Below are 25,439 nucleotides of genomic sequence, written 5' to 3'. Positions count from 1 at the left end.
CATATGTTGAATTATACTACTGGATATGTTATTATTATTGTTGAGTCAATATACTTTCTTCGTTTTAAGTTATTTTTCCTGCTTTTTATTCATTTAAAAAATATCTCTTTTTTAAGTAACACTTTAATTTCAACATTTTCACGACATATTTAAGATAACAAGATTTAATGGCACTTAAATATTAGTATTTCAAAACATATTTCTTCCTTCGTCCACTTTTAATTGTTATAGTTTCTCTTTTTAGAATGAAACTATAAGAATTTTAACTAATATTTTATGATATACTTTTTTATTATATTGATATGTAAAAAATTGCAATTTGTATAACATTCTTTTATATAATTTTTAAATATCTAAATTTTTTATTTAATATATCAAATTAACGTAGTGTAATTTAATTTAATCTTAAAAATCAATCAAATTATCAAAAACGCAAATGAAAGGAAAAGACGGTACGACAGATTTCAGTCCTGCAGGCGCAGTAAAACTGAATCGACGCAGTATTTGCACATTATACGATAATCTTTTTATTCCTTTTTGGGATAATACAGATCTTTTTATAAATACTTTACATTGTGAAGATTTTGAATTTATATTTCTGATTTTCTTTATAAAGCTGTTTATTATATTAAAATATAATTTATTTAATTATTATAATATATCATACATCAATAATAAGAAAAATAAGCCTATAATATTACGATGAATAAAATATAATTATTATTAATTTATGTGATATCTCTCTTTAATCCGTTTAAAAATTGTCATATTTCTATCATTAAATAAAAATTTAATCTTAATTTTTTTCATATATTTAAAGCATCGTAATCTCATTTTTCTCATATTGTCCATCACGGAGGACTAGATCACTTGCAACCCGTCCTACATATTTTCATTATTAATCTTATCTCTAATATTACAAATTATTATTTTAAATGTAATTGATTAACAAATGAGTTGTTTGTACTTTCTTTTGAATATATATTTCTACATAGGTAATGTGTTAGTATAGTATGAGTCTTTTTTTGAATTGTCGAAGTCATAATACTTTATTATACAAGTATATATTAATGAAAGTTGAATAAATTATCATTACCAATTTATCATATCACAAACTATTAAAACCAAATTAATATATCAAATTAAATTGATATGATACTAATATAATAATTTTTAAAACTAAATATCAAAATTACAATACCGAAATTTCAAATAGTGTACCATATTATCAATGTTACCCCCAGCTACTGCAGCTTTCTCTGCTCACATTAAAAGTAAAGCTTTTGCTACTCTCTAAAATAAAAATAAAGCACGTCTGTGAGCAGTTTTCTTGTTTGAGATACAAAACAATGGTAGCAAGAAGGTTGTCAATAGCCGCAAAGGAAAGATGGAGGAAGAGAAAAGCCGACATGGAAGTAACCACAATGAGGTATCTATTTTTTGCCCTTGTTTTTACGCAACAATTTTCCGTACTTTCCACAGTTCATCGTTTCCCTTAGTATTTTGTGCATTTAAAGGAAGAGCAGTATATTCAAAGGGCATCTTTAGCATCCCAGAATGAGGTATGATCATCAGGGAAATGACCTGAATGTGTTTTATTTTGCTGACCAATAAAGATTGCTGATAATGCCGATGTACTCTGTTTTTTGCGTGGTTATGGAGAAAAGATGAGTTTTGTTTTCGGGTGAAGGTGGCGTGTGTGTAGGCAATATGTATCCATTTGAAATGCAGAGGCGGAAATAGGATTTTCACTAGGGTATTCAAAATATAGAGAAGTAAACAATATAAAGTTCAATATCTTCTGGATATACGTAACAGTGTATATATATAGTGTAATTTCTTTTCCAATTTGGATTTTTTATGCTCCTAAGCTGCCTCTGTTTTTGCTAGTTACCTGTAATGCCTCGTTTTCATTTTACTTTTTGTGGAAGCCAGCGGTTGGGGTGGGGTTAATTATTTATATTTTTACCCACCCAAATGGATCAACGGGGTCGATTCGAATCCTCAAACTAGTAGTTGAAGTTGGAGGTTGATTAGCTACATTTTCACTCATCCCACTTTCTGTGTTTGGTTACTTGGTTCTTGCTTTGTAGTTTGTATAGTGATTATCTTATGGTTTCTTTGTGCAAAGAATAGCTCTTCCAATTTGTCTGTTTTTACTTTTTACTTTTACCCTTGATAGGAAACAGTTCTGTTGATGATTTACAATTTGTACTAATGTGCAAAAAAATGTTATTATCCTGGTTATACTGTTTTTTTGGATGTTGTTTGTTGACAATTGCACAAATTTCAATGAGGATTGCACTTCAGTTATTGATTAAATTTGTAAACTATTTTGCATTCATCTTTCATTTCTGAATGACCAAGTTTGCCTTATTCGTTGATGTGCTTGCTAATATGGCTACTTCTTTTGATACTTACACTGCATATAGTAGTTATTAATTGGCCTTGCATGTCAAACCTATTCCTAAATGCTCCTTCTCAAAGGCCTGGCAAAGATTTATATATTTGCTTATTCGTTTTCTACTTTGGACAAGCTGTACTATTGAAATACATTATACCTCAAGAGTGATTGAATGTCTCGTTCACGATCACAGGTGGCTGAGGGTCCAAGTCACTCTTCATTGACAACTGATAACGTGCAAAGTAAGGATTCTCAATCTGCAGCTTTTACCTCAAAGAGGAAAGTAACAAAGGGCAATAACATGATTGTTAGGCGATCCAATCGACTTAGAAGCTTAGGGTTCTTCGGGAAAAGACGAGGGGAGGAACCTGTTCAGCATATCGATCTTACCGACTGTGATGGAGATGAGGAGCTGCATGGTGAGCCAATCAGTCTTAAACCAATCAGGGGTGTGAGTAGCTCGGAAATTGAAGTTGACTGTCCGGTCCACACTGTAAGGATGTCTCTTGTTTTTGATGTCTGTTTACTTTTATATCTTGCTATGCCTGAAACTTTTCTTAAATGCTCCTTCTCTAAGCCCGATCAAATATTTATTTATTTGCTTATTCATTTCACTCAATGGACAAGCTGGACTATAGAAGTACATGATACTTCCTGTCCCTTGAGTTGACTGATTGCAATGTCTCAATATTAATCAGCAGGCTGATGGTCCAACAAACTCTGCATTGACTAATGCGCAAAGTAAACATTCTCAAGCAATTTCCTCAAAGAGGAAAACATTAAAGGCCAATGGCATGATTGTTAGACAACCTGGTCAGCTTAAAAGTATAGGGTCATTTGGGAAAAGACATGGGAGGGAAGGTATTCATCACGTCGATCCTACTGACTGTGATAGAGACACAGAGCTGCATGTAGAGCCAATTTGTCCTGAACCGATCAGGAATGTGAGTAGCTCAGAAATGATAGTTGACCATTTGGTCCAGACTGTGAGTGTATCTTGTGTTGTCATTTTACTTGCTTTTCTTCTTTAATCTTGCTATGCCTGAAGCTTGTAGCTTTAATTACTTAACAGAGATGCAAAAGGCCCTTTGCAAGTGAAGCTACGCCAACAAACCTCAACTATAAAATTCTGTATACTTCCTCGGTGAAAAAGGTAGTCTGTTTGTCTCGATTCATTTTATGGTAAAATTTTCAAATTTGATCAGGATGATATTTATCGCTATCTAGATCGAGGCCTTGACGGAGGAAAACTATCAACAAGCCCAGAAATTACACTACATGTCTGGAAAAGTCAAGATAGTAAGTGGTATTCCTTATACTGGATGTATTCTGATTTATCACCTTGTGGATGCTACTTCTTGTTCCTGTTATGAAATCACCATCTGCTCGCTAATGTCCTTAGCTTTTCTTGGTGAGGTATATACTTGAATTGTGTGGAAGAAGGATTTCAATGTATCCAATTTTTTGGAGGTACTCACCGAATAAACATTTACCAAGAGCAGAACTGATAAGAGGCAACATAGATCCATTTTGATATTTGAACATTTATTAACATGCTTTCTCAAGCTTGGCCTCATCACCGACTTTGCTATTGTGTTTTCTATTTCTCTATTGAATTATCGTGGTCCTCAGATAGTGGCTAATGTTTTAAAGACAGTGTGATCTTTCAAAACCTTTGTCAGCTTGTTTTTACAAAATATGAAGTTAAAGTACTTCTACAGTACCGAAGATCAGCCTTGTTGACTGGTGATGGGCAGGATGCCATTACTATATGGGATGTGTGATGTGACTCGTCATTTTCCTTTCGTGGCATGATATATGACTTGTTGATAATTGCAGATTTTATTTTTAAATTTATGAAAATTGAAACCATTGACAATTGTCGACTTGGAATTATCCACCTAAAGACTGCTATATTCAAACCATATAAATTATTTATAGTTTTTAAACCCTTTGTTACAATTTAGACTTCTTGGATCTTGATGTATCAGTAGCCTTAGTTTCTAGAAAGTCTAGTAGAAAAGGTCCCTCAAGGTGTGAGATCAAAGATTTAACATGTATCATTGAGAGTTCTCACATGTCTTATACAAGGTCAGGCTCCGATGGACTGACATCTTGTTGCCATGCCTAATCGTACTCAAGACTTTACCTTTATTTGGTTGATTATGGTGATCCATCATCTCAAATTCTTGGATAAATACTCAAAACTCCCAAGACATATGAGTGTAAAACTATAAGGCCTAGTTTCACACTTATATATTTGTAGATGAAGTTTGTTTCAAAATTCTCACTGTTGTACAAAGTTTCCTTGACATTCCCCATGTTTAATTGTTAAGCCTATTTTCCTTTGGCAAGATGTAACGACTAATAATCTTGTTTTGCAGTATGAGAATGTGATTGGCAAGGATGTGATTGCTTTTTCAAATGGGTGGAGACCAACTGGTGCCGTGACGAACTTATCTGATGGAACAGTCAAACATCATCCAGAGGCTCCTGCTCAAAACTCTGCCCGTGCACCTAAACCGCCTCCTGTAAAGAGAAAGTACAGCGTTAAGAGGATGAAGAAAAACTAGTAGGAAGTGTGCTCATCCTTGTTGAAGGAGATTGTGTTTGTTTATGACTAGTCGCCTTCAACAGATCCTAAGCTTTATATATCTTTTTCCCTGTGGTTTTAGTAAAATGTTATGTCTGGTGAAACTTTCTCTTGTTTTTCCCTATGTTTTTCCCTGAGTTCACCTGCATCTTGGATGTATGTAAATATATGCAAGCTAACTTGAAAGATGTCTGCTTTGTCCTCTTTCCAGAAAACGTTATTACTACTATTTACTAGTGACACTGGAACCAGATGAAATTAAGTTTTGTCTGCATACCCTTTTTCTTCCATTGATGATGTGTTCATCTTTTTTGCAAAATGGTGAAGCCTGCTAGATTAGTGCCCTTTCTACTTTAGGGGAGGAGACTCATATTTTACTGGTTCAAACGAGACCTGTAGGTTTGGTTGAAACTTTGTATTTATCTTAAGATGTACGTAAGTCTTAAATCCTTACTTTGCCTCAGCTTCTACTCCTAATAGAAAAACAATTTGCTGCATTATACATAAATTTTCATTTTGGCACTCCAACTCAGCTTTGTTCCATTTTAACCTTTCAACTTCATTTTTTATGTTTCATTTAGGCACTTCTTTTCAAAGAATCAACAAAGTGGATGTGTGTACTATTAGAAAATTGGAAAGAAATCAAGATAAACACAGAAGAGTTTGGGAGGTAGTATACTTCTCACTAAACTGAAACAATGAACAGCCTTTATAAAGGCAATATACATCCTACATTATCTCAACCACTAAGCCATAAAAAAATTAAAACTGACCTACTAAGTCACACGTTTTCAGTAACTTGGAAATAGCAACCATGTACCCTTAAAACTAGGAAAGAAGAAACTTAATTAATTAAAATATCTAACAAACCCTCCCTTAAACTCATAAGCCTACGACTTCAGCTTAATAACATCATTCACCGTAACTTTCCTTTAAAGTGCAAACTCCAAGTAGCTTCCTTAACTTTCTGAGCTTGAGGGACTTAGTGAAGATATCAGCAGCTTGGTCTTTACTTCTACAGTAGACAACATCAATAACTTTCTCCTTCGTGAGATCTCTCAGGAAGTGAAACTTAACATCTATGTGTTTGCTCCGTCCATGCAACATTGAATTCTATGAAAGCTTAATCGCTGAGCCATTGTCGCAGTAAATCAGAATTGGTTCTTGTTGTCGAACATGAAGCTCAGCCAATATCTTCTTCAACCAAATTGCTTGGGTAGCACACACAGTTGCAGCTACAAACTCTGCTTCTGTAGTGGACAATGTAACAATTGGTTGCTTCTTGGAGCACCAAGAAACAACTCTAGATCCAAGCATAAACACATAACCTAAAGTGCTTTTCTTGTCTTCTTTATCTCCAGCAAAATCACTATCTGTAAAGCCAATTAACTCTGACTTGCCTTCTTTCTTGTATAGAATACCATAGTCAATGGTACCTTACAAATACCTGAGAATTCTTTTAGAAGCCAACAAATGAATTTATTTTGGGTGCTCCATGTATCTGCTAACAAGACTGACAGAATACATTATGTCAGATCTGGTGACTGTTAGATACATCAGACATCCCACAAGTTACTTGAAAAGAGTGTTGTCAATCTTTTTTCCTATAGGATTCTTTTCCAACTTCAGTCCCAACTCTGTTGGTGTTGTGATAGAATTGCAATTCTGCATTCCAAACCTCTATAATGTTTCCTGGACATATTTCTTTTGTGAAATAAATATTTCACTAGTTGATTGCTTTACTTCAATGCCCAAAAAATAATGCATCAAGCCAAGATCAGACATATCAAACTCAGTCATCATAGATAGCTTAATTTTTTCAAGAAATGCAGGATCACTCCCGGTATAAATCAAATCATCTACATATAAGCATATAATAACAAGTTTTCCATCTTCAAGTTTTGTATAAAGTGTATGCTCGTATGGACATTTTCTAAAAGTTTCCAGATTAAAATTGCATCAATGCGACTATACCAAGCTCGGGGAAGGCCTTTTTCAATCTATAAACTTTATGCTCACTTTCATGCATCACATAACTAGGAGGTTGATCAACATATACCTGCTCTTGCAACACTCAGTGCAGAAAGGTTGATTTTACATCAAGTTGATAAATCGGCCAATTGTTTTGAGCTGCCAATGCCAACATCAATCGGATGGTATCAAGTCTGACTACCAGAGCAAAAACCTCCTTGTAATCCACACCATACTCTTGCTTGTATCCTTTCACAACCAAACGCGCTTTGTACTTATCAACTTCACCATATTCATTGAGTTTGGTCTTATAAACCCATATAACTCTAATCGACCTTTGGCCTTTTGGAATATCAATAACTCCCAAATATTATTCTTTTCAATTGTGGCAATCTCAACATCCATTGCTTCTACCACTTTTCATCTCTATAGGCATCTTCAAATATTACGGGATCACAACCAGAAAATAAAGCTAAATATGTAGATGAATCTTTATTTCCAGATTGAACATTTCCACTTACCTCATAATTTGCCATACATGTTGGCCTTCTTCGATTTCGTTGAGGTCGGAAACTGGTGCCTTCTTGATGTACCAAGGTAGAAACACCTTCATCGGCTACTGGTTGCTCTTGCTCCTTATCTCCATCATCAAGATCCAAAGGAATTTGTTGGTTGTTCGGTTTTTCTTCCCACAACAAAATATTATCTTCATTAAACACCACATCACGATTGATAATCACCATCTTGTTGATAGGATTGTACAACTTGTAAGCTTTTGACTCCCTGCTAACACCCATGAAAACACACTTATTGGCTTTGTCATCAACCTTTGTCCTTTTCTGATCCGAAACATGAGCAAATGCAATGCACCCAAACACTCTCAAGTGTTAAACATCTGGTTGTTGTCCACTCCACGCTTCTTCTGATGTCATGTTCTGAATAGCACGAGAAGGACTTCTATTCAAAACATAGACGCTCAGCAAACTACTTCAGGCCAAAAAACTTTTGGAACATGGCTCTTTTGTAAAAGGCTTCGCACAACATTCATGATTGTCCGATTCTTCCTCTCACATACTCCATTTTGTTGAGAAGTATAAGCTGTTATAAGTTGCCGTTGTATCCCATGAAACTCACAAAAACTTATAAATTCTTGTGAAAGATACTCCCCTCCACGATCAGTACGAAGAATCTTTATGGAACATCTTGTCTCCTTCTCAACAAGAGCTTTGAAGCTTTTGAAACTGGTAAAAGCTTCAAATTTTTCTTGCAGAAAATAAACCCATGTCTTTCGGCTAAATAAAATTTATAAAGTAACATTTTCCTCCGTTGGATATCGAGTTTATTGGTCCACAAATATCTCAGTGAACCAGCTCTAGCTGCCTTTTAGCTCTCTATGCTTTTCCTTTTGGAAAGCTATCGCGAGATTGCTTTCCAATGACACAATCTTCACAAATATCTACAGGAATATCAAACTTAAGAAGACCCATAACCATCTTCTTTTGCTGCAACATTTTCAGTCCTCCAAAATTCAAATGCCTATATTTGTAGTGCCAAATCCATGCTTGACTATTCAATTTTGTTGAAAAACAAAAATTGGTAGAGCCAATATTATGCATATCAATTGGGAAAAACTTATTTGCAGTCATCTTAGCTTCATCGATCAATCCAAGATTAGAATCTCAGATTTTGCAAATTCCATGCTTGATAGACACCTCGTAGCCATTCTCTTGAAGTTGACCCACACTGATAAGATTGTTTTTTAGGTCTGGTGTAAAGAAAACATCAGAGATAATCTTCATAGAAGAAGACTTTGTTTGGAGTTTCACCTTCCCTTTCCCTTTGACAGCAATACAATAATCATCCCCAAACTTGACTGTTGTGTGAAAAGTTTCATCTAGTTCAGAAAATGCAGATTTTTCTCCAGACAAATAGTTGCTACAACCCGTGTCTAAATACCATAAACTTGTGTGGTATTCTTCTGAGGATTGGCTCACCATTAACAGAGAGACCTCATCTTCCTCCTTAGTTACTTCTACAAAATTAGAGTTCTCTCCACGTACATTTTTCAGATTTGTACGACATTTAGAACGGTAATGACCATACCTGTGACATCTATAACACTCGATATGAGACTTATCTGCAAACCTAGCCTTCCCATTGGACGAGTGTCGTCGATCACGATCATGCTGACCATTCTTTTTTCGATTTCCCTCTTCGGTTTTCTCAGAGTTTCTTCCCTTCTACTTGCTCTTTCTGCGCATAAAATCTTTGGAGGTTGTGGTTACTTGTAATGCTTGCTCTTCTACATCCTGTTGAACAATCTTCTGCTCATGAACCATCAACGAATTTTGTAATTCATCAAGTGAAAGAGTATCCAGATTTTTTGACTCTTCAATTGAGCAGATAACAAAATTGAATTTTGGCAACATGGACCGCATGATCTTCTCAACAATGGTGACGTCTTCAAGCCTCTCTCCATGAATCCGATCTTGTTGGCAATTGTCGTGTGAGAAGTACATTGACACCGACTTTACCGACTTGATACGCAAGGTCTCAAACTCACCTTGTAGAGTTTGAAGTTATGCTCGCTTTGCCCTTGCATTTCCCTGGTACTTCTTCTTCATGGAGTCCCAAATTTGCTTTGACGTATCCTTGCAAAGAATTGTTTCCAATATTGAACGGTCAATGGCTTGGGAAAGATTCTTCGCCTTCAAATCTTTCAACTTCAGTGCTTCGAGCTCTGTCTGTTAAGCATTGGTTTGAACAACACCAGCTGCAGGTTCTTGGAATCCACCATCAACGATTGCCCAAAACTCTTTGGATCTCAAAAAGTTTTCCATCAACATGCTCCAATGGTCATAATGACCATCAAAGCATGGAATAGCAGGTTAAACAAAACTCTCTGAAACCATCGCTCACTCACAATTAAAGCACGTTCACCCTCCCTGACTCTTGATACCACTATTAGAAAACTGGAAAGAAATCAAGATAAACACATAAGAGTTTGGGAGGTAGTAAGCTTCTCACTAAACTGAAACAATGAACAACCTTTATAAAGGCAATACACATCCTACACTATCTCAACCACTAAGCCATAAAAGAAATTAAAACTGACCTACTAAGTCACACGTTTCCAGTAACTTGGAAATAACAACCATATACCCTTTAAACTAGGAAAGAAGAAACTTACTTACTTAATTAAAATATCTAACATGTACTTCACACACCATGACATGACACAAAAGTCAATTAAAAACACATACACAACTCCTATAACTTGCCTCCATTTTTTATTTTGATACCATATCTTAGCCTTATTTCATTTTAACCCTTCAACTCTATTTTATATACCATTTAAACACAAAATGCTAATTTTATGATTTCTTTATTTTTATATATGTTCTTCATTTCTACTTTTTCATTTTAAAAATCAACGACATATCTTTAAAAAAAATTAACGGATGAACATCATTTTTCAATTAATTTTTTTAGAGTTTCTCTACATTATTATGTGAAAAAATAACCGACGAAAGTGTGTTGTTTTTATTTTTTAAAATAATTAATTAAATTAAATGACACCACATATTTTTTTCATATCTAGTTATTTGGATTTAACTCAAATACCAGCTTTCTAATTTTTCATCAACTAAATACGAGTAAAAAAAACTCATGTTCATTGCTAATTACTAACATTACAAAAAAATGCTAAAACTCGACACACTTTGTTGGGTTGTCATTGATTTTTTTAAGAAAGAAAATCGGCGCACTTTTGTAGGTTATTTTTCACACGAAAATACAGAGAAACTCTCATAAAGAAATTGTTATTTTTTAAAAAAAAATAAAATAAAAAATCAATGATCATCCGTCAATTTTTATTTTTTTTACAATAACTAACGGATGAATGTTGATTTTTAAAATGTAAAATTGCAGTTGAAGAGTATATATAGAAATAAAGAAATCATAAAATTAGTATTTTCTGTTTAAATGGTACATAAAAAAAAGTTGAAGGGTTAATCTTTTATTATTTTTTTAAAGAAAAAAACATATTTTTATCTTTCACTCTCTTAGAGAAAGTATGATGCACACACTCTGCCACATCACTTAAAAGTGCCTAAATGAAACATAAAAATTGAAGTTAAAGGGTTAAAATGGAACAAGGTTGAGTTGGAGTGCAAAAAAGAAATTTAGAGACAAATTTAAGGGTCTGCATATGTGTTTGGCCAAACAAAAAATGAATATTTTGTGTTAAATTAAGATAATTTGTCTGTAGAGGTTTAGCGACAAAATTATTCAGTTTGTATTTACAAGAAAAAAATGGATAAGTAAATAATTATTTGTTCTGAAAACAAAGACAACAATTGGGTATGGTTTACAAAAGTGGGTTGTGAGTTGTGACTATTAATTAGCTAAACTTTTTTATTTTTCGATTGCTACTTCGTAAATTTTACACTTTTATCCTTGAACTCATCTGACAGGCTTGCACCAATTTCTTAATTTTTGTGGTCCATCCATTCCAAAACCTAATTGCAAATTATTATGGTTTATACAATTTCGTTTTCGGATAAAAGTCTTCCACATAATTGATTTAACTTCTTGCCTTCATTAGAAATTTTTTTTTAGACAAATTATTTTTTCACCTTTTTCTTCAAATTATTATTTAATTTATCCTTATAATATCATATAGTAAAATAATGATTCAGTGTTTAGACCTAGAAACCATATCTTAATATTCAGATTCCAACAACTTAATCTTAATGCATATCTTAATATTCAGATGTGCATTCAGATTCATACGTCTTAATCTTAATGAAAACAAATGAGGTCTTAGTTTTTTTTAAAAAAACTTTCCTTTTATAAAATATTATGAAAATCAATAAGTTTTTTTTATTACTTTTTCCGACAGTTTGGTGTGGCATTATAGCCTTTAATTCTATATAGGTTTGTACGTGAGAAAGGGCTGCGTATCGGTCATTTCAGTTCGATTTTGGAATTTATCGATTTTACTTATCGGTTATCCGTTTGTAATCATGCTAAACCGTTATAGAACTGTTAAGATATTGTGTTATCGGTTAGTGATCTTTATCGGTTTGGTTATCAGGTTAACCTTTAACTGTTCACATAATTTTCGTTGAAAATTACTAATGGACTAATCACTAATTAACAATACGCAGTAGCCAGTAGTCACTAATGAACTTTTCCATGTTAGTCTATTACTACATAAAACACTTAATAAAACTTCATATTAACCTGGACATATATGTCAATATTGCCCAAACTGGCAAACTCAAAAGGATTTCTCATAACAACCAAGTCAATTTTGATATGAACTATAAAGAGAAACAATTAAAGCACTACTAAAGAAAACCATTAATGATCATGAGACCATTACTAATAAAAAAAATTCATTGCAGATTATAGTATTGCAATATTGTAGGCATATCTCACTGACTCACTCACTGTAATGAGAAGATAAAAACAAAGACTTAAAGTAAGGGAACCAATAACCTCAATTTAGACACTTAGAGAATGGTAATCAATAAAACTTGTCGGTGTGGGAGCAGTGACAGTGAATCAATGAGTGATGTCGCAGTTTGGAAAATTATTGTGAAATTTGAGTGTCAACTATAAATTTACTCTAAAGAGTCTGAAGACTGAAGTGTAAACCCTAAAAGCTAAAAGCGCCTAAGGCCTTAAGTAATATAAATGTAATTAATTAAACTTCTTATCGGGTTATTGGGGCACCCGATTAGAAATATGGCCAAACCGAGACCCGAACTAATAAGCCGATAAGAAGTTTATAGTAAATCGAGACCCGAACAATTAAGCTATTAACCCGAACCATTGACCCAATAACTGAATTATTGATTTGGACTATCAATTTCAATTCAGTTTTGAACAGCACTAACGTGAGACACTTGAAATATTATAAATATAATTAAATAATAATTTAAGTAAAATAATTTATACATGTAAAATGCATACACTTAAATAATTGACATTTAATTATCATTTTATTTTAGCTTATACTTCTTAATTTTTCATTTATTTGTAAGAGATAAAACTCCTAATATTTAATATTTGAAATTGACTAAAATTTGGTTTGTCGAATCTTTCCTAATTTAAATTAAGTTCTAATAATTTAAGACTTTAAAATCAATTACAATTTTAATAATTTATAGTATTATTTTCTTAACTAATTATTGAATAAGAAATTCAATGCCCTCTATTTTCTTTTTGAGGGATCTATTGTACATCAATTAATTGATAATCAAGAAGTTGCGCGCTTTCGAGAACATTGATGATTCGATCTTCTATGAGTGAATTTTCTTCCATATAGAGGTAAATGTTGTATTTTGAATAGGCGGAATTCTCTTCTTTATAGATGTAAAGCCTGTATTTTGAACTAGACAAACTTCTCTTCTTTATAGATGTAAAGCATGTATTTTGAACAGGACAGAATAGAAAGATATATTTTATCATATATATTTATCCATGAAATTAGATTTAAAGCCTATATTTTGAACAACAGACGAAATAGGAAAATATGTTTTCTTTTTCATAATTTTTTTTATGATTCTTTATGTGCGTTCTATTGCTAATCCCCTAAGAGATCTGACCATGTAAACTCCTTTTTTCGATTTTAGAGACAATTATGCTTTATAAAAAAATCACAACACTTAGTTTGAACAAGAAGAAGAGATGTGGAAGAATTGCAAGGACAATTGTTCTAATAAATACGTTGATTTTTGTTCAAAAATCTTATTGGTAGATAATAAATTTTAACTAGTTTAATTTAAAGTTTTATATTTTTGTGGATTTAGTCTTTTAATTATTCAAAAACTTATCAATTTTCGTTCATTAACTATACATTTATTGGTTTTAATCCTTTAAGTATTCAAAGACTTATCCGCTTTGGTCTCTTAACTATACACTTACCAGTTTTAGTCCTTTAAGTATTCAAAAATTTATCAGGTTTGGTCTTTGTCCATTTTTTTATACAAATAATTTAGGTTTATATTAACGAAACTCTTCGTGAAATTAAATCTTTAACCAATTTTTTAAGTTGTTTCTCTATTCCCGCTACTTTTTCTTCTTCAAATTACTCTTATGAAAAGAGCAATAACCTCAACGATTCAAAATAAAATTAATGAGGAAATAAGATATAAGTCTTAGTTTTATTCAATGGAGGATAAAATGAAACATATAATTATTGCTAATCACTTGAGTATGTTGTGTTCCGTTCTTTGACGGTTAACGGTTTATAATCAACACAAATATTTTTAATTTTATTTTTCATACAAAATAAATTGTTCTTATTACTCAAATTTCTCTACATAAAATAAAATGAATAAATTAATAAAATCAATCTATTTTTTTAAAAAAACTAATATAAGTTTCAACTTTTGAAAAATTAAACGAATTCCCTTCAATAAAGTCGTTGGAGTATAATTTTTGAATTTAACGGGTAATATTTTTTTTATAATAAAGTTTAGCATATTCAAGTCATTAGTAGCAATAATATGCTTCATTTTATCGTTAGTTGAATAAAATTATGACATATATTTTCTTTTCTCGTGAATTTTATTTTGAATCGTTGAGGTTAAGGTTCTTTGCATAAGGATAATTTGAAGTAAAAATAGCGGGGAGTGAGAAACACCTAAAAAATGGCTAAATGATTAATTTCTCGAGACATATATTCTGTTAATATAAACCTAAGTTATTTATATAAAAATGGATAGAGTCCAAACCTGAAAAGTTTATAAATACTTAAGGACTAAAATCTATAAATGTATAGTTAGGGACTTGAACCGATAAATGTATAGTTAAGAGACCAAATTTGATAAGTTTTTGAATAGTGAAAGGATTAAATCTGACAAAAATAAAGTTAAGGGACCATTATAGACTTACTCCTACAGTTAAGGGACTATTTATGTCGTTTTCTCTATAAAAAAAGGTTCAAAGGGGTATCTTTGTCATTTGTCTATTTTATCCCGGAAAAGTTATCTCGGAATTACTAAACAATCTAAGGGAATGATAATTTATCCCGATACTAATTATTAATTTCAAGATAAATTATTCCGAACTTACCAACCAAACAATTAAGTGACACTGTAATTTTATTCCAAAATTATTTGATATTATCTAACACACCAAACAACCCCTAAAAGTTGGAAAAAGAAATCTCACAAAATTACAATAGATTTGCAAGTGAAATGCAGAAAAAATGCAGGGCTAAATATAACTTTAACTTTCAAATTTTCTTTTTTCCCAATCTATTTTTTTAGCCGTCTAAAAGTAGTTTTTTTCCTTTTTGTGTTTTTACGTACTCTAGAATCCACGATATGACACCTTGTTTGGAGGGTCGTTATTTGTTGTATTGTATTATTAATTTAAATAAATTTATTTTGATTTTTATTTAAATTTTATTATATCTTATTGTTTAAATTCATTATTAGGTAATAATAAACAATTTTATTTTGTGTAATGATTGATTTGGTGTGATCACGTCAATGTCTTAGTATTTTTTTACTCATTTTGTCTTTACTTATTATTTAATAATCTTATTTTATCCTACTTTTTAAAAATAGCTCTACCTCGTACCTTTTTTTCTTGTAGGTTCATCATTCAAATTGTTGATGTACTCCCTCCGTTTTTTTTTATAAATAGTTGATCCATAATACTCGTCATTACATAAAATCAATGAATAATTTACAATATTCTTCCTATTTTACCCTTGTGAGTTATTAGTTTTGAAAATATACATTTGACCAACATAGAAAAATTAAGTGAATAATTCATGTTCATTGATCAAATTAATTAATCAAAATAAATTAATTCATATTCATTGATTGAAAAGTTAACCTAAAAAAATTTAAATAAGAATAGAATAGTAAACTTACTTAATTTTTTAATGCACCTGAAATAAAAAATTGTGACATATAAATAGAAATGTAGGGAGTATGTCATTATGTAATGATGAAAATAATATACTAATTCGTCAAAATATTATATTCATCAAAACAACACAATATGATAGGAATATTATGAAATAATACATAACAATCATTCATGAGAACCTGTTTACCATTCGAGCAATTTCTCATATATATTTTTTATTCTATTTTGAGAAATAATAAATAAAAATCCCCCCTTCTTCCTTGTCATAGTGCAACGAAAACATAGCGCCCATATCAACTGATCACTTATCTCCATAGCATCAATAAATTGCTGGCTCTCGTAAAATCAACCCCAAAATTTCCATCAACTCTCTATCAATGGCTGCTCTTGCTTCTTCATCCTCTCTTCTACATTCTTCTTCTTCATCTTTCAATTCTTCTTCAACTCCATCAATCTCCCCTGTTTCCCGAATTTCTCTTAAATTCCCTTCTTCTTCGTCTTCTTCTCTCTCTTCGTCTCTCTCAATTTCCCCATCTTTCCTTGGATTTTCTCTAAATTCAAGGCGGGTTTCCCCTAATTCCTACTCCAGTACTACTGTCGTTCAGGCGAGTGGTGCAGTTGAGAAGAAGAAGGTGCTTATTGTTAATACAAATAGCGGTGGTCATGCAGTTATTGGGTTCTATTTTGCTAAAGAGCTTTTGGGATCTGGTCATGATGTTACTGTTCTTACTGTTGGAGAAGAGAGCTCTGATAAGATGAAGAAAACCCCTTTTACCAGATTCTCAGTTAAGATTATTATCCATTCTATTATTACTATCGAAAAAGTGAAAATACATTTTTGTTGTTTTTTAAATTCTTATGACCAAACATAACTTTCGAAATTTAACTCTCGAAAAAAAAGTAAATTTTTTTTTGATAGATTCTATCGACACAGAATGCTACTACAAATATATTTCTCATTCACTTTTATTTTGTTTTATTATATGGAGGCAGACACAATTTAATTTTAAAAAATTATTATAATACGTGTCATGAAGATATCGTTAGTATTTTTTGAACTTATGCTCTTAAATATGACATTTTATGATTATAAAAGTGTGTCATTAAGATGAAATGAAAAATTAAATTTGGGAAGTTCTCAAAACAGAAAACTGTTATTCTTTCTAGAAATAGAAGTACCAAAAAGCAAAAAATGCAATAAAAAATAGAGTAAATTGGTGCTAGTAGAGCAATGGTTGATACGTTAGTTTGATAAAAGAAAATATAAGATCAAAATTTTAAAATTTGAGTTCTTGAAAATTGTGTTGTGGAGCATATTGAACATCCTGAAATAGGAACTATCATATAAATTGGTACAGAGGGACTAATTTAGATGTCAAACATTGATTCGATAATCTCTGTGTTTGTTTAAAATCTGGCGTTTTACATTTTATTGGCTAATTTCAGGAAATTACCAGTGCTGGTGGTCGAACAGTATGGGGTAACCCTGCAGATGTTGGGAAGATTTTAGAGGGTGAAGTATTTGATGCTGTTTTGGACAACAATGGTAAAGACTTGGATTCTGTAAGGTTTGTTTTTTTCTTTGCTCATAATACTTGATCGTAGTTTTAGTTAAGTTTTTCTTTAACTTTTTGAGTAGTGTATGATGCTTTTGGATTCAAACGCGCAGATTAGACGCTGTTGATCACATAGTATTTTCTTGTTTAAGTAGTGATACACTAAAGTATTAGAAATGTAGGATGATGACTGACTTAGTTAGGTGGAATGTATACAATACCTTTACCCCTGCCTCATGGATGTAGAGAGGTTGTTTCCGTAAGACCCTCTGCTCAAGTGGAGCAAATCAAAGTAATGGAAAAGAAAATACGGCAGTAAAGAAAACATGACAACTAATAAGGAAAGCAGTACATAGCATTCAAAGAAAAGAACATGAGAGTATCAATATGTGAGGATTGGGGAAGTTAACAATTTGCAGAAGTCGAAGAACTTAACTTTGCGCTCCCAAGCCAATGAACTTAGCACTTTTCGCACTCTGTATAAGAACCATCAGTTACACGTTTCAATAATGTAATGGTGATTAAAGCTTCAGATACAGCGACGTAAAGATGCTTAGTTAATCACAGTTTTTCTAATATCATCATTTCTACTTCAGTCCTGTAGCTGACTGGGCCAAGAGTTCAGGTGTCAAGCAATTTTTGTTTATCAGCAGCGCTGGAATCTACAAGCCCACTGATGAACCTCCTCATGTTGAAGGGGTAGGATTAATGTTTTGCTTGCACCATATAACAAGAATTTGCTTTGTCAAGTAAACTTTCGACTTTACAGGATGCTGTGAAAGCTGATGCTGGTCATGTGTTAGTCGAGAAATACATATCTGAGATATTTGGCAGTTGGGCAAGTTTCCGTCCGCAGTACATGATCGGCTCTGGCAATAACAAGGATTGTGAGGAATGGTTCTTTGATCGTAAGTAAAACAAGCTTGCATATATAGGCACTTCTAGTTTTTATGTAAGGAATAATGTATGGCATTAACAGGACCCGTGTCTCATCTTTTTATCGTATCATACAGGTATTGTTCGTGGACGACCAGTTCTAATTCCTGGCTCTGGAATGCAGCTAACCAACATATCTCATGTCAGGGACTTATCATCCATGCTTACTCTGGCTGTCCAGAATCCAGCTGCTGCTAGCGGTCACATCTTCAACTGTGTAAGTGACCGTGCTGTGACATTGGACGGAATGGCAAGATTATGCGCTAAAGCTGCAGGAAGCTCTGTTGAAATTGTGCATTATGACCCCAAGGCAGTAGGAGTTGATGCCAAAAAAGCTTTTCCTTTCCGCAACATGGTATGTATCCATATTTTCATAATTTATTTTCTGGGAAAAGGGCGTGATATACCATTCAACTTTACAATTTAGAACTGATATACCCCTCGTTACAAAAGTGGCTCACATATACCCTTATCATATGAGCCATTTGCGTTTTTGTAACAAGGGGTATATCACACTCTTTTCCCTTATTTTATTGATTGACATATCCATGTTCTGAACATCTTGTTCTCTCTATCGAAATTCGTTCTTTATTTCCACTGTGTTTCTTTGCAGCACTTCTATGCTGAGCCTAGAGCTGCCAATGAGATTCTGGGATGGAGTGCTACAACTAACTTACCAGAAGATTTGAAGGAGCGATATGAGGAGTACGTGAAAATTGGCAGAGACAAGAAAGAAATGAAGTTTGAACTAGACGATAAGATACTAGAATCTCTAAAAGTACCAGTTGCTGCTTGATTAGCCTCATCCCACTTTTTTTTTTTTTTTTTACATTCTTCAACTTTTCAAATTTGTGCTATTTATAGAGGAATGAGCATGCCTGTCCATCTTCCCTACAAATCATCTAAATGTTGTAAGAAATTGATCAAATTCAACAACTGAGGAATGTGATTATATTACTCATCCATAATGCATCAGATCATTGCTGCAGCTGCATGAGATCCTTGATCCAGGAAAAAAGAACTATGTTCAAGTTGTGTTGCGCGAAAATATTCTCCAAGAACTCAAAACATTGTAATAATACTGTAAGTAACACATGAAGTCGATAAAATCATAACAAAATATTAAAGAACAATTCTCAGCCTCCATACACACAGGTTGGACCGAAGAAGTATTTGAACCTGACACTTATAGCACGAAATGAGGATGAAATCTAACCTACATAATGATAAGAGTTATAAGCTAAACTAGCTTATTAAGTACAATATGGCAATTGACATATGAGCATAACAAGAATTTAGACTAGCTTATTCTTCCTGCTTGATATCGAGATCCTTGAGCCTGGTCTCCAAATCATTCTCATTATCACCTCCTTCATCAGCCTCTTCGTCATAATCTTCTCCTTCAGGATCATTGTCATCCAAAGGTCCAAGCACATGAAGTGAATTCTTAAAAATATCTTTTACCTCATCAATTCCTTCATCAGATATGAAGTTGCCATTGATGTTCAGCACCTTAAACCCAGGTTTGTTCACTACAGCTTGTGCCAAGCACCTGGCACCAGCTCTTCTTATTGCGTTGGTACTCATATCCACTTCAGTTAATTGACCATGACCATCCTCCAATGCCTTTGCAATTAAGATAGCACCCTCATCCTTCAATTCATTCTCTCCCAACTTCAATGTGGTAAGAAATTGTTTTGCAGCAATACAGGCCGCCAGAACAGGAGCAGCTTTAGCTGTGATGTCATTTCCATCCATCTCCAAAACCTCAAGGGATGGAGCAGATTCCTTGAGGACATTAGCAAGAGCTATGGACCCCTCATCCTCCAAATTCAGATAACTTAAGTAAATTTCAGTTAAGCCGGAAAAGATTGATAGTACATTGCTCAAGGCAATTCCAGCTTCCACACCAAACATGTTGTCACGCAAATCAACCTTCTTTAAATTCCTACATTCTCCAAGTGCTTGTGAAAGAGCAACCCCACCTTCAGATCCTACCCTTGTAGATGAGCACCGGAAATCCTCCAATGCAGGAGAATGCTTCACAAGTTTAGAAATAGCAAGTGCACCCTCATCCCCTGTCATGTTATTGTGAAAATGAAGGATACGAAGTTTATCAGTTGAAGGGATTAGCTCGCAAACTGCTTGTGCTGCTTCCTCTGAAATGCCGTCATTCATTAAATAGAGTTCTTCCAAGTTCTTTTGTGACTTTAAAAGTGCCCCAAATGCCCTTATTCCTTTTTCACCTAAAGCATTGTTAGAAAGATCAAGGTACCTCAGGTCACAGGCGTCCAAAGCAGAAGAAAAGATTTCCATGACTTCCAGGGCTTCTTCCTCTGGTCTACCTGCTACGAAGTCTGAAAGGTCAACTTCTGTCAATTGATCTTTAAGAGAGGACAAAATAGGTCCTGCAATTTTAGCAGCATCCACGCCAAAGCTTCTATTGCTGAAACATATTCTTTTATAATTATTCCCTGGTTCACTTAATGGTTTCAATAACTCAGACGCCTCTTCTGCACTTATGAAATCCCGTCTACCTTTGGATATATCAAAAATAGTAGTTTCATCAGATGCTTTAACCTTCTCAGATACAATACCTTCTGCAGATTCCTTAGTCTGAGGGCCTCTTTTAATAACTTCTAACATGAGCTTACTAGATTCCTTAGCATAAAGTTGCACAGCAGAACTTCCATCGTCATCAGGCTCCTTGTCAAAATGTTGATTGGCAGAATCAAAAGCCAGAGCTTCTATTTGTTTGGCATCCTCTTCAGCTTCTTCTTTACTCAAAAGACCATATTTCCTGGATAGGATGGATGGAGTAATAAGATTCTTGGTCATTCTCTCCACGAGCATTAGCCTGGTACTTAAACTTGGGGGCCACAGCTTCATAGAGAATCCTGCAGAATCCATCTTCAATAGCCTGGAAAAGAAGCTGCAATCAGAAGATCATTTCATACAACAAAGGAAGCGTAAGGAGATGCTCAACCATATATTCGGTTTAAAATTTTGCAAATTATTCAAGGACACTCTCTAATAAACTTTTGAGTTTTTGCAGCACTAATACAGAACATAACGGCTGCTAAGTACAAGGAAAACAATGACAAATGTGCTTGGAAACTGCTAAGTTGTTCGGACTCCACTTCCGGTATCGCATCCATGTTGATACGACATGGGGTGTGGGATCCGTAATGGAATTGGTCGACCAATTTTGAATAATTTGACCAAAATTGACTGAGAAATTCGGGACAGATACCTGTGATTTCTGTAATCAAAATAAAAACTAGGATGAAATTGAAGAAAATGAAATAGCTTGTGTATAGAAATTTCTATGTCAGTCCTTTTTCCTTTAATTTCCTTTCCTTTTGGGATTCTCCTCTTGATCAATATTTTCTCCTCGGAATACCTTGTAAGTTTTCCACATAATGTCTCATAAAGGATCCAACATTTAGATATTTGAATTATTTTTAGCTGAATCCCTGCACCGGTATCCATACCCCTGAATCTTAAAATTTTGATCTTAAAGGATCCGACATCTAGATCAACACCCGTATATCAGACATCGCACCGGAGTCCGAGCAACTTAGGGTACATATATATGTTTTCAGCATGTCTGTGACTGAGCTCAAAAGATAAACACTTCAACAATTGTCGATGTACCTTTATTTTTATTTTCCAATTAGTGAGAATTTTCTTTACAAAAGAAGCACAACAAATTGTTCCACTAACACTATGATGTGGTTGCCAAGAAAGGGGGGGATAGTTAATTTTCTTGCATTTATGAAAGTTGTCTGAAAAGTGGTAAAAACCTTCCTCTATGTTAAATCCTCCAAAATGTGTAGGAAACTTGAAGGAAAATGAATCCTTCTAACAGGCACATGCAAGAAAATGATTATCCAATAACTTTCTTAACATCTAAATAAGTGCAAAAGATTACGCCAAAGCACCTGTGTGATCAGAATAAGATCAAATCAAATATGTCATTACTACAATCACAAATAATTCTATTTCGACCCTCTTCAATAAATGTTTACACCTTGATAAGATATACCTAGAGGCAGTGGCGGATCAAGGATCTGAAGTTAGTAGGTGCTTCACTTTTTTTAACATAAAATCGTTACTGTTCATTTAGTATAAGTGCAAAAACTAATTAAACACAATAGTGAAAAACATTAATGCGAAAGTCATGTTTAATATTACTATCGGAAAAGAAGACTTCGAGTCACAAATTATAATGTACTCGATGACTTTTCGCATTTTAAAATTAAAATGAGTAATAATAACATCGCTTACACTCGCGAATATCTTATGCTTAACATAGAAAATTAGACAACTTAATAAGTACATAAAAATTACTTGTGGAGGATCAATCCCATGACCTGTGGTACCGCAGCTTCAGCACCCACTTACTAACCAACGAGTCACATCCAACAGTTATTTACTGGGTGCTTACTAATTAATTATATAGGTTTCATAGTATTTCTTATATACCTATATACATTTCATGTCAGGGTCCATGGGTGCTCAAGCACCCACAAAGCTCTATGTGGATCCACCCCTGCCTAGAGGTACTTTCCTATGGAAAGTACTATGGGAAACAAGACTAACAATTAACCACAAAGCATTATCAGCAACAAGCTTTGCTATTTTCCACACAGCACTGTTCCATACTTTGAGTTTCAACTAAAAAGCAAGATTTCTTCCATAGTCTATCATTTGAATAATGTCTCTTACAAGTACATATCCTCAGGATAATAAACATGAGTTGTCCCACAACAAGCAAGTAGCAACAAATAGTTCTGAGTTCTGACATTTGACATCAGTTAATATAAAATCATTCCAATTTCTTGTCTTTTCTCAGCACCTTCCAAGCTTTTCAGTTGAGGTGCTGCAATCTTGTTTGCTTTCTGATAGGTAAATTTTGTATGTGTATAAGCATCAGGTGTATGCTGGCACATAAAATAAGTACAAATGGCATCTTGTTTCCAGTCACTTGATCGGCAGAATTATTTTATCTCACTGCACTAGCAGAATCAGTATTTGACCAATAAATGCAAGACTTCTAAAATGATAGTAGTCATATAGTAACAGTAAGGTTCGTGCATATTGACATTCAGGTCATGGTCATAAGTTGCAAAACACAGACATTAGAGTTAAAATTACATATAAGCATCACATCCTGGTGCAATAAGGTAATATCTTCCTCAAACGAAACATCTCCCCTGTGCACCAAATACAATGTATTTAACTAAATGATAAATCATATATTAGATCCACAAAAGGAAGTTGACTTCAGACTTTTAACCGCTATATCTTGTCAGTTGAGCAAATGTAAGCACTTATCCTTAGAAGGCTAAGAGCTCTATTTATCTATTGAAGTATTATTGTTTCTCTTTTGTAGAGGACCAAAAGGCGGTGAACTATTCTATTTTTGCTGACATTTCATCTCCAAATAAAAAGGAAATGCATTTATGATAAGCTACTATCCATGATTCAAGATGACTATTCCATTACTTCCCAAAGTTATTTCTAAAGCCTGTGAGCAAATATCACACAAAAACTCATTATGCTTGAGGCACCCAAGGGTGTGTCCTAGTGGTCAAGGAAGGGGGTTGAGAACCATGAGGTCACAAGTACATTTTCCATCCACGGCAAAAGCACTAGGTGGTTTCTTCTTATTTGTTTAAGCCTTGGTGGACAGAGTTACCTGGTAATTGTGTTGGTGGAAGGTAGAAGGTACCACATGGAATTAGTCAAGGTTCGTGCAAGTTGGCTCGGACACCACAATTATCAAAAAATAAAATTCAATATGCTCGCAACATATCTCAAAGTTTTTGAGTTTATAGCATTTGCTTTTTTCCCTTGCATCAAGCAATAACTCAAATAGAATTCAAGAGAAAATAAGAAATAGATTTATTGGCATTTTGCATTGATTAATGGGAAATTTTTCAGACAGCCACAGGACTAAAGACTCCATCTTTTGATCCTCCCTCACTCCCTTCCTCTTCAAATCGAAGATTGATCAGGGAATCAAAACAAATTTTGTACTATTTCATTTGTCCGGTGTTGTTAGATAGAAGGAGCCATTAATAACTAAGCATGCCCTCTTTCAAATCTCTGGGAGTTTTCAAGTTCTACAGAGTACTACAGAACAACAAAAAGATAATACTTCTTTCGAGCCACTGAAGGTCTTAAGGAATAAGTGTAACCAGCAGAGCCGTGAATTATAGTTCACAAATCCCATTATATCACATTTCTTCCATTTTGGTACAAATAAAATCCAACCAAACACATTCATCCTTAAGGCCATCAGGATACAAATGATTCACATCGTCTACATCAACTATTTTATTGAGGCATAACTGATTGAACTCCATCTATATTTACACAAACATAAACTACATTCTGATTCAAATACTCAAAAGTGAGTCTCAGTATTCGTTAAAACGAAGCAGAAAATATCATTCAAATGATGGAAGAAAGAAAGAAATGCAACAATAATTGAAGGAATAGACAAATGGCAATACAAAACAAAATTAAACCTAAAATCTTCATAAATGAATGTAGACAGAGAGGAGTAAGAGGAACTTACTGGTTGGAGAAACCCTAGAAGTGGCGAAGAAGGATAAGAGAGAGATCCAGAAAACCCTAGAAAAGAGAGGGGAGAGAGAAGTGGAGTTGGAGTAAAGATAAAGAGATAATTAAAACTAATTCAAATGCAAGTTATGTGCAATCATGATAGTCGTGTGCTGCAGGAATTTTTGAGGAATTCGATTTGGAGGGAAAATGCCCTTTTTTAGGCCACGAGATCAATAACACAAATTTATATATACTTCACTTTAGAATTTTATGATAGATATATCAAAACGAAAACTGAAAAGGGCCAAAATTATTCTTTTAACTATAATTTTACCATAGATATATCAAAACGGAAAACTAAAAAAGGCCAAAATTATTCTTTAACTATTTGAAATAGGAGAATTAACTTGTGTGCATTGTCAATGTAAAGGTTTTTTACACAGTCAAGTAAATTTAACGGTAACATCCAGACTCGTTAAACCTCATTTTTATTCTATTTCTTTTT

General features: G+C 33.5%; 3 protein-coding genes and 1 pseudogene across 4 annotated transcripts in view; 2 read left to right on the top strand and 2 right to left on the bottom strand.

Annotated features, from left to right (window-relative positions):
• Positions 1 to 1,349: 1,349 nt before the first annotated feature.
• LOC125813581 (uncharacterized) lies at positions 1,350 to 4,977 on the top strand (annotated as a pseudogene).
• Positions 4,978 to 6,110: 1,133 nt separating this feature from the next.
• LOC125813644 (uncharacterized) lies at positions 6,111 to 9,487 on the bottom strand. Its single transcript, XM_049493113.1, has 5 exons — positions 9,213 to 9,487; positions 8,681 to 9,071; positions 7,490 to 7,807; positions 6,972 to 7,056; positions 6,111 to 6,433 (listed from the first exon to the last, which is right to left on the bottom strand). Exons 1-5 carry the CDS (start codon positions 9,485 to 9,487, stop codon positions 6,111 to 6,113), a joined length of 1,392 nt encoding a protein of 463 aa, XP_049349070.1.
• A 6,658-nt stretch (positions 9,488 to 16,145) lies between these two features.
• LOC125812387 (chloroplast stem-loop binding protein of 41 kDa a, chloroplastic) lies at positions 16,146 to 19,346 on the top strand. The gene is made up of 6 exons (XM_049491892.1): positions 16,146 to 16,651; positions 17,313 to 17,434; positions 18,019 to 18,121; positions 18,192 to 18,330; positions 18,436 to 18,713; positions 18,972 to 19,346. Exons 1-6 carry the CDS (start codon positions 16,244 to 16,246, stop codon positions 19,152 to 19,154), a joined length of 1,233 nt encoding a protein of 410 aa, XP_049347849.1. The 5' UTR covers positions 16,146 to 16,243; the 3' UTR covers positions 19,155 to 19,346.
• A 300-nt stretch (positions 19,347 to 19,646) lies between these two features.
• LOC125812109 (RAN GTPase-activating protein 1) overlaps positions 19,647 to 25,439 on the bottom strand; it is a 376,170-nt gene continuing 370,377 nt past the window's right edge. Inside the window, exons 1-2 of one of the 2 annotated variants that reach the window (XM_049491605.1) lie at positions 23,090 to 23,190; positions 19,647 to 21,278 (exon numbers count right to left, since the gene is read on the bottom strand). In XM_049491605.1, the coding sequence (XP_049347562.1) occupies positions 19,664 to 21,278; positions 23,090 to 23,175 (1,701 nt within the window). In that variant the 5' untranslated portion in view covers positions 23,176 to 23,190 and the 3' untranslated portion in view covers positions 19,647 to 19,663. Of the gene's footprint in view, positions 21,279 to 23,089; positions 23,191 to 25,439 lie in introns of those variants that run through there. The other variant, XM_049491612.1, reaches the window with a different exon arrangement.

This window comes from Solanum verrucosum, unplaced genomic scaffold (assembly GCF_900185275.1).
Source record: "Solanum verrucosum unplaced genomic scaffold, falcon-dt-bn FXZP01000235.1, whole genome shotgun sequence".
NCBI classification, from domain to species: Eukaryota; Viridiplantae; Streptophyta; class Magnoliopsida; order Solanales; family Solanaceae; genus Solanum; species Solanum verrucosum.
The sequence above is the reverse complement of the archived record's forward strand: the minus strand, read 5'-3'. Positions and strand labels throughout refer to the sequence as shown.

Coding starts and splice junctions, on each gene's coding strand:
- LOC125813644 (XM_049493113.1), bottom strand. CDS start 9,487: ATGTACTTCTCACACGACAATTGCCAACAAGATCGGATTCATGGAGAG. Junction 7,808..8,680: donor TTCAAGAGAATGGCTACGAG/GTGTCTATCAAG, acceptor GTTTCGGATCAG/AAAAGGACAAAGGTTGATGA. Junction 6,434..6,971: donor AAAGGCCTTCCCCGAGCTTG/GTATAGTCGCAT, acceptor GGTATTTGTAAG/GTACCATTGACTATGGTATT.
- LOC125812387 (XM_049491892.1), top strand. CDS start 16,244: ATGGCTGCTCTTGCTTCTTCATCCTCTCTTCTACATTCTTCTTCTTCA. Junction 18,122..18,191: donor AACCTCCTCATGTTGAAGGG/GTAGGATTAATG, acceptor TCGACTTTACAG/GATGCTGTGAAAGCTGATGC. Junction 18,331..18,435: donor TGAGGAATGGTTCTTTGATC/GTAAGTAAAACA, acceptor CGTATCATACAG/GTATTGTTCGTGGACGACCA.